This window comes from Sciurus carolinensis, chromosome 11 (assembly GCF_902686445.1).
Source record: "Sciurus carolinensis chromosome 11, mSciCar1.2, whole genome shotgun sequence".
NCBI classification, from domain to species: Eukaryota; Metazoa; Chordata; class Mammalia; order Rodentia; family Sciuridae; genus Sciurus; species Sciurus carolinensis.
The window spans coordinates 128,481,871-128,490,993 of record NC_062223.1 but is presented as its reverse complement, the minus strand read 5'-3'; the positions used below and the strand labels follow the sequence as shown (position 1 = coordinate 128,490,993).

Below are 9,123 nucleotides of genomic sequence, written 5' to 3'. Positions count from 1 at the left end.
CTGTGTTTGGTTGTTTATGGGCTCATCTGCACCCCCTCTCTCTACTCCACAGGGAGTTGCATAAAGACAAGGACTGTTGTCTGTTTGGTCGATTGCCTTTGTAATGACTGACACAGGGCTGGCACATCAAAATATCATTATTGAGCAACAATATATATATATATATATATATATATATATATATATATATATGCATACATAAATACAGTGAGTTTACTGCCAGTTGAAATGTTTTCTCAGAGGCCAGATTCGCAAGTAAGAGAGATCTGGTAGAGAAGTTGTGCTTTTGGTATTATACCAACCACACTGTGTTGTGATTGCTGATGTACTTCGCTCACTTCCCCATTTTATGAGTTCCTTGAGAACAGGAAGAGTTCTGTCATTGAAACCCTACAGAATAAGCACACAATCAATGTTTGGGAAGTGTACAAAAAGTCTTTTTTTCTGAGCGTGAGCTATTTACACAACAAGAATGCTGGAACATTAAAGAAAATGTGGGAATAGTGTAATCCACTTGTTTTGCCAGGCTACCAAGAATACCTTGGTAAACATTAGCTAATGTGCAACCCTTTGCTTGCTATTAAGATTTACTGATTTCAATAGAAAGGAACCTAAAAACAGGGTATGTTATATAATCCAGACACCAGGGACAATCTCTAATCACCCCATAGTTCATAAAATACACATTGGCTCTGTCTGTGGTTGGATTAAATGCTATTGTCTAGGCAGAGTAGGATATGCGCAATAACAGATCTGCCCTACGAATGACAGGTTTGGTTAGTGGATGAATTTAGCCTATGTCCTTGCATTATTTAAGTACAATTCTTCTCACTCTTTGAACAAATAAACCAACAGCACTACTAATCCAGTACATGTAAAAAGCACCTTTGGTAAATGCCAGTTTTTCCAGAATAAACCCAACCATAAAGATTTCCTCCAAATCTCAGTTTCTTAAATAACAGTTTAAGAGAGATTATATTGTATAGAGAGATTAACATGGTATCTTGTTTCTTCCTGGTGTGATTTTACTTTCATCTTGTGACTATGCCCTGCTTATGTCTATATATTTGCCTGTGTCTTTTGGATTCTTGGAAAAATTCAGTATCTCAGTGTGTTTCAGAGAATAAATAGGCTTGAAAACTGATGATAGTTAATTCTTTCTGGCTAGAAATTTCTTGGCATGACTTAGGAGAACAGTAGAAGAGCTATGGAGCGTGGCAAAGGAGAGGAGGGCAGTCCACGCCTGCTGCCCAGGGACCTAACTAGTGGTTTGTCATGTCTTAGCATGACGGTATTTCAAACCATGTGAGTTTGAAAAAATATATATACCCAGCTCAGGGCTTGGTCTGTGAACAATCACCTGCTTTGGTTTAAAGCACACAAATCCATTATTGAGTTAAATGTTTTCAAGCTAATACAAATTAGCATCAGACTACTGGCTGAAGCCTAAGATAAATTAGGCTGGGTCTAAAAGAAACCAGCTTGTACACAGCGACCAGTTCCCAACACCACCGGTTCCTTGCTTTAAGCAGCTATGGATGCTTCCAGTCGGAATATGTTTAGCATACTGGTAAGTGCAGATAGTCTGGGGAAATCTTCATAGGTTGATTGCTTTTGTTTCACTTCTTTTTAAGTCCAGGCAGATGATGCTTTATTATTAATAGAGTCATGGAAACCCAAAGTCATGTAAGAGATGAATAAGGGGGTACTTTACAGAAATATTCTTAACTCTTGAAAGTGAAGTGAATCTCATAGAAGTTGGTGGAGAAGAGTATGGGGAAGAAAAACTCAGAAGCTGGTGTTTTAGGGATCAGCTCTGGGGTTAGGAATAACAAAGGAATAACAAAGAGAATGTGGATTCCACTGACAAATATAATTTTTAGAATTATTTAGGTGAGATCCTCTCTATAAAGAGCTTTGTAAACAGTATGAGCTTCCATGCACCTAGGAGAGGGAGTCAGTTCCCACAGGGGGCAGGTCAGGTTAAAGGGTGGCTATGCAAAGCAAGGGGAGCAACTGGGGAAGGAGACCATTTCTCCCTCACCTGGGACCATCCCTAATCCTCTCTGGGGACCTGAGATCAGGGAGGGTTGGGCAGGGCCCTCTGAGTGTGGACAGGTTGTTTGCTTTCTTGGTAGCATTTTCTTGTTTATATCTTTAGAACCTGTCATTTACATTTCAAATCACCACAACTGTGGTTTTCTTTTTACCACTTCTCCTTGGTGTTGTCTTCTTGTGTATTTACCTGAGTTAAGGCCATGAACAAGACACTGTGGAATATCACTTTAATTTAAAACATATCATTAAGTTGGTTTCGCTTCCTAGTTTTTATGAATATATATACTTTTGAAGGGGGATTTTGAGATCTATTTTAAAAACATATTTGCATTTAATGAAAAATACCATGAAGACATTGCTAACCACAATAGGCACACCTTGATTTTCTTTGGGGTAGTGGAAGAGGTAGTCTAGTGTTTGTGATCCCTGATTTTCATCATTGTTGACTGTTTTGGGAAAAGTTCCTTCACCATTTTACTGTAAAATGGAAGTCACACAAAAATGTAATCAAAAAGAAACCATTGGAGCAGACAGTATTTTGAAGAGTTTAATTCATTCACTAAATTATTCCATTTATTTTGATGGAATAAATAGCAAGTGCTCATAGACTGTGCTAGCAGCTGGGATCTAGGAATGAATTAAACATGTATTCTACCTTTATGGAGTATTATTTAAATCAGTGCTCACTGGTCCTGCAAATCTGAAGCAGGGAAGGAAATGTGAGATATTAATAACAGCCCTCCAATTATTCCTTCTAGAAATCTTGGCAAACCATGGAGAGAGAGAAAAGGAATAGGCTTGAGGTCATCTAGTGGGTTCTGAGCTTCTTCTAAATTGTACTGATGATTAAAAAAAAAAAAAGAAAGAAATTTGACCCATACTTTACTTGCCTTAAAGTATTTTAGGGGAATATAACTTCAGAATAGAAAATTTTGTAACTGAGACACTGTGGTACAAGTTTCCTGGACTGGAGGCAGGGATTCTTATACCTTGTCCTATCCTGCCACTGGTTAGGTATATGGCTTCTGGTAAGTCATTTAAATGTTCTGAATCTCAGTTCCCTCATTTGATAAATGAGAGAACTGAATTGGATCAGGATTTCTCTTGTCTTCTCCAGTACAAGGAGTATGCAAGACAATGTAGGTAGCATATTGATGAGCATTTCTTTTTTTCCTTTGTGTATCACAAAAATATAAATAATGCTTTAAGCTTATAATTTCATAGAAATTATAGCTTAGTGGAAGGCTAAATTAAAGAAAAAGGGGAGTTAATATGAAGAATTATATCAAATTAATGAAAGCACAGGTCATAATTGGTCATTACAACCAATCATGGCCAAACATTTTTAAGGTATGTGACTTACTGAGGTCCAGAAATACTTGAACATATGATATCTTAGCTTCCTTCATTTCTGCCTGTCCATCATTCATTTTATATTTAAGTAATATGGTCTTCCTGTGAAAAGTTTCTATTGGAAATAGTATTACAGTATCCAGAATAAACTTGTATTATCCAAAAGTATCCAGCTTGCTCAAATGATCAGTAAGCCAGATCGTTCTGAATGATCTTCTCATACACGGGTCTTTATGTGAGTTATCTCACTGCTGCTTCAGATACAATCTTATTTTTGTTTTCCTTCGTTGTGTTTTCAGATCAAATTTTTGAAAGAAAGGATGTTCAAGCATCTTCGGAAGTGGTTTGACACTCGTTTTTTTGCGCGTTCTCGGCAGAGGTCAAGGCTGGTTTCCAAGGATGGAAGGTGCAACATAGAGTTTGGCAATGTGGATGCACAGTCAAGGTTTATATTCTTTGTGGACATCTGGACAACTGTGCTTGACCTCAAATGGAGATACAAAATGACTGTTTTCATCACAGCCTTCTTGGGGAGTTGGTTCCTCTTTGGTCTCCTGTGGTATGTGGTAGCTTATGTTCACAAAGACCTCCCAGAGTTCCATCCATCTGCCAATCACACTCCCTGTGTGGAGAACATTAATGGCATGACCTCAGCTTTTCTGTTTTCTCTGGAAACACAAGTGACCATTGGATATGGATTCAGGTGTGTGACAGAACAATGTGCCACTGCCATTTTTCTGCTTATCTTCCAATCTATCCTTGGAGTTATCATCAACTCTTTCATGTGTGGTGCCATCTTAGCCAAGATCTCCAGACCCAAAAAGCGTGCCAAGACCATTACCTTCAGCAAGAATGCAGTGATCAGCAAGCGAGGTGGGAAGCTCTGCCTCCTAATCCGAGTGGCTAATCTTAGAAAGAGCCTCCTTATTGGCAGTCACATATATGGCAAGCTTCTGAAGACCACAGTCACTCCGGAAGGGGAGACCATTATTTTGGATCAGATCAATATCAACTTTGTAGTCGATGCTGGCAATGAAAACTTATTCTTCATCTCCCCACTGACAATTTACCATGTCATTGATCACAACAGCCCCTTCTTCCATATGGCAGCAGAAACTCTTCCCCAGCAGGACTTTGAATTAGTGGTATTTTTAGATGGTACAGTGGAATCAACCAGTGCCACCTGCCAAGTCCGTACATCCTATGTCCCAGAGGAGGTGCTTTGGGGCTACCGTTTTGTTCCCATAGTATCTAAGACCAAGGAAGGGAAATACCGAGTGGACTTCCATAACTTTAGCAAGACAGTGGAAGTGGAGACCCCTCACTGCGCCATGTGCCTTTACAATGAGAAAGATGCTAGAACCAGGGTGAAGAAAGGCTATGACAACCCCAACTTCATCTTGTCAGAAGTTGATGAGACAGATGACACCAAAATGTAGCAGTGGCTTTTTAATAGGAGCAAAGCAAAGTCTTCTAGGTACCTAGTGACTATAAGTATTACAACCCAATCAACAGTTTAGGGGTATGAAAGACCCTTCAAAATCTACCAGCACAATGACCCCTGAGCCTCATAACTGTGATCCTACAAAATACATAGCTCTACAAGGCTATTATATTAGCACATGTGGTGCATTTATATTAATCTGGCTTATGGAAGCCATCAGAGCTCATTTGGAATCTTGAATATGATTATTTGAGATTATGCAGTGTTGATGGGAACAGGCTAAATCATCGAAAGTCTTATGGACAGGTCAAAAGAGATTTTAAAGTTTCTTTGAAGAAGTTAGGAGCTGTAGATATACCAGGGAACAACCATATTTTCATTTTGATTCTACTAAGAAGAAAAATGTCACTTTCATTTTAACGTGGACTCTTGTCAATGGAAAAAATTGCCTATGGAGTTTGGAGGAAATGAACTAACCAATCAATGACAATAAGAAGAGACTGTTACACAATGAATGATTTGAGGCTCTAACCTTCTTGAGCTCTGGTTGTTGGAGACTTCATCTGAATCTTGGTCACAAGTATTTCAGAGAGATGAGGAAGGCCCAGTCCAGAGAGTCTGCAGGGCCCAAATTTGCTTTCCCTTATGGCCTATCCAGATGCTGTGGCCCCCACCAAACTTTGGCCCAAATGATCTCATGCAGTACATTTAGACAGAGGCTAAATCTATACTCAGGAATCTCAGTGAACATTTTCTTGCTAAACAGAATGCTTGAGTTAAAAATGGTGGTGATATTTCTTTTAGTCTGCTTTGGATGAGTTAAAGGCCTACAAATCTGTTAAAAGAGTATTCCCTGCTCTTCCAAGATGGCAGTGAGGACTTTGAAAATGCAAAGTCAGTTTGAAAGGGAACGTAATTCTAATGCTTAAAGTTTCCTTGCCTAGGACTTGTAATGAAATGCTGTTTTTGAATAAGTGGGAAAGAGAAAGGAATGGGATGTCAGAAATCGGGCATTGCTAGGTCTTACTGAGAGCCATTGCCACATCTTCCTAAAATGGATCAACTTCATGAAAGGATTGACCTTTAGGGAGAGGTTTTAATATGAATGTCTTGTTCAGTTTTCCACATGCATTATTTTGAATGTATCCTGGAAAAAATGGAACTTGAAACTGCTTAGGAATCAAAATGTTTTTAGAGCATTGATTAATATATTAAATTTCTGAAACTGTGCATGCACTGTCCAAAAGTGTCCATTAATTTGTATAACTATGATGGGAAAACTGATGATAATACTCTTGCCAGGGATGAACTTTCTCCTGGAAAGGAGGGACTGGTAGGAGGAAGGCAAATAGGATACATTTTTGTCTTAACTTCCCAGGAGGAAGTGAGTTTGGCTGCAGACACACCCCTTCCGGTACAGCTCCATCAAATCTCTCCAGTGTGAATTTTGGCATATAACAGGGGCAGCTGCTGGCAGTTGTTGGTAGGGGTGGCTTTATTTTTCCAGGACTGAAGTTGAGTTTTACAAATCTATACACATACACTCTTGTCCTTCTAATCCAGACCAGTGGGAATTCTGATGGCCTCGGGTTGTGCATCTTGTCAGTGGCCACAACCGTGGACACTACTGGCTCACAGATTACTCTGTGCTTATAAGTACTAGGGCACCATAATTTAATTTGCTGAGAAAACTAAAAGACATCAGATATCCCAAGCTTGAAGAAGCTGCAATTCTCCGCTGGCCCACTGTCACAGGTTTGGTGACTCTGTGACTCTTTATAGAATGGAAGGGTAATTCACAAGAGAACACATGCCTCTGGTCTGTCCTGATGGTTGGCAACATGTTTGGGGACAGCTGCGAGTGAATGCTCAGAAGCAGTCCATTCCCTTTGATTGTTAAGAGAGCTGACCAGCAGAAATGTTTATGATTGACTTTTGTTTCTGGGTTATGTGGAGGAAAAGCTTGTCTACTTCCAAAAATTCCTTTATTAGGATTATGACACCCTGCGCTTGGAGACTCCTTTTTAATACAAATTCTCAATGAACCTCTAACAACGGTTAAAATACTTCCAATAAAGCCCTTAGGAAATGAGATCTGGGAATGTAACTTTAGATAGTTCTAAGGGGAAGCTGGAACCCCCAAACAGCATAGAAAACTGTGGTAAGTTGAGGCAGAAGAATCACAAGTTTGAGGCCAGCCTCAGTGATTCAGCAGGCCTCTTAGCAACTTAGTGAGACCCTATCTCAAAATAAAAAATAAAAAATAAAAAATACTGGCAATGTAGCTTGGTGGTAAAGAGTCCCTGGGTTCCATTCCCATTCCCATAAAAAAAAAAAAAAAAAAAAAAAAAAAAAAAGGAAAAGAAGAGAAAGATGAAAGAAAAGGAAGGAAAGAAAAAAGAACCAAACTGGGCATTTGGAAAGGGGTTAAGAAGAACATGGGGGTGTGGAGGGGCTCAGTGAATAAAGAAAATAAATGGTAAGCAGATAGCATCAGGAAACCAACTTTCTTACAGTTTAATGCCACTGCTAAAGGTAGGGGTTTTATTCCAATGCAGTGACATTTTTCCCAGTAGAATCTGACCACATCAGTACTCCTATTGTTACAGATGTGCCATATTATTATCTTTACTGATTTATCCATTTCAAAAGCAATTCTATATTTATTTCCTTTAAGAAAAGTTATATTTCCTTTAAGAAAAGGTATTATTCTATTCAAAGTTTTTCTTGGTACTGGTTCCCTTTGAATTGCCCATTTTATCTCTGTTGCTTTAGGGATTCTGACTTAAGAGAGACCTAACCCAATTTAACCTTCCTGGACTTAGGTTGGCTCAAGGGCCAATATTTAGAATGAAGATCTGAGAGACTACTGCTAATAAGGAATAAAGGGAGAAGATCCTAAGTGGCCAGCCAAATCAAGGAAGTGAAATGATCACAGTGTTTCCATCACTGAAAGGAGTGACATCGGATCTTAAAGAAAAGCTTCCCAAGTAGATGGCAGGGATGATTGAGGAGGGCATCTTCCTTGGAGAGTTTTCATAACACCAGAGATGGGTTCTCTACAGGATGCTTCAGTGAACAGCATGGGGAGTCTGCCCTTGTCTAGAAACAGTAGGGAAGCCTCTGATGGAAAAGAACCCAAACGAACTCTTAGTCCCGCCCCTGGGCCGTTGCTGTCCGCCATTACAGGAAGTGTGTGTCAATCAAAGCTTGACAGGGGAGATAGAGCATTTTATTTTGGAAGCCAGAAGTTTGAGAACAATGACTGGAATTTCCTCTTTCTGTCCAGCAAGGGCTGTTTGTCATTGGGGAGATAAAAGTCCAGGGGTAGGGAATAAAGGTTATCGGGAACTGCGCAACACAGAGGCATGTGGGGGGGGGGGGGGCATGGTGGGAGGAGGGGTTATGGAGGAAATCTATTTCAATGCCTGTCATTAAGTTTCCATTAAAAGAACATTCAGTTAGGAATTCAAAAATAATTTAATCTCCCCAGCCAGATGCACCCAGCTGGGCTCCTTGGAGCTGAGCCCTGTAGAGAGGGAGATTTGCAAACCCACTGAAGGGGCTGGGAGCTGGTATGCATCTCCATCCAGTGCATCCCTGACTGCTTTGAAATGTTCTGGAAGACCCAAGTACCATTCAGGCGAGTGAGACATCCCAGGACTTGTGCCACGGAACAAGAAATTTTTAATGTATGGGTATTTGCCAAGTTTTTTACTATGTCTGAGGCTCTCTTTTAAGCATTTTATGCACACTACCTCATTTAGTTTTCACAACAATCCTCTGAGGTCAGCAGTATTATTAGACCTATTTTTCACATGAGGCAGATGAAATACAAAACATGTCCAGAGTCATAAACTAGTAAATGACAGGGCTGGGACTCAAACCCGTGTCAGTCTGTCTTGAAAGCCCAACTTTAAAAATCTCTCTAGTCTCTGTCTTAAAATGGACTGTCTTCTGAGAAGACTCACTGAGGCCATCAGATATTTACTGGAAACCTATTGTTGATGCACGGCCTTACACTTTAGAGAAAACGACTCATTACTTAGTACAGGTTAGAACCCCTGATCAGGACTTAATAAGCACCTCTGGAATTACATGTTCTAGGAGAACGTGGTGTTTTTCCAGGGGTTTTCTAGGGGTTGTAGGTAATCTCCAGTGTGCCTCCAGAAGTATCATGGGCATCCTGAAGATTTGCCTAGGCTGTTGATACAAACTATCCTCTCAATACTACTGATATGTATAATTTTATACACACACACACACAC

At 39.9% G+C, this 9,123-nt stretch overlaps 1 protein-coding gene across 1 annotated transcript; it reads left to right on the top strand.

Annotated features, from left to right (window-relative positions):
- The first annotated feature begins 1,534 nt into the window (after nucleotides 1–1,534).
- Kcnj1 (potassium inwardly rectifying channel subfamily J member 1) lies at nucleotides 1,535–4,850 on the top strand. Its single transcript, XM_047519374.1, has 2 exons — nucleotides 1,535–1,570; nucleotides 3,711–4,850. Exons 1-2 carry the CDS (start codon nucleotides 1,535–1,537, stop codon nucleotides 4,848–4,850), a joined length of 1,176 nt encoding a protein of 391 aa, XP_047375330.1.
- The last annotated feature ends 4,273 nt before the right edge of the window (nucleotides 4,851–9,123 follow it).

Excerpts from the sequence above, each read along its gene's own strand:
- Kcnj1 (XM_047519374.1), top strand. The coding sequence starts at position 1,535 with ATGGATGCTTCCAGTCGGAATATGTTTAGCATACTG. Across the intron at positions 1,571-3,710 it reads GGAATATGTTTAGCATACTG|ATCAAATTTTTGAAAGAAAG; the intron begins GTAAGTGCAGAT and ends TTGTGTTTTCAG.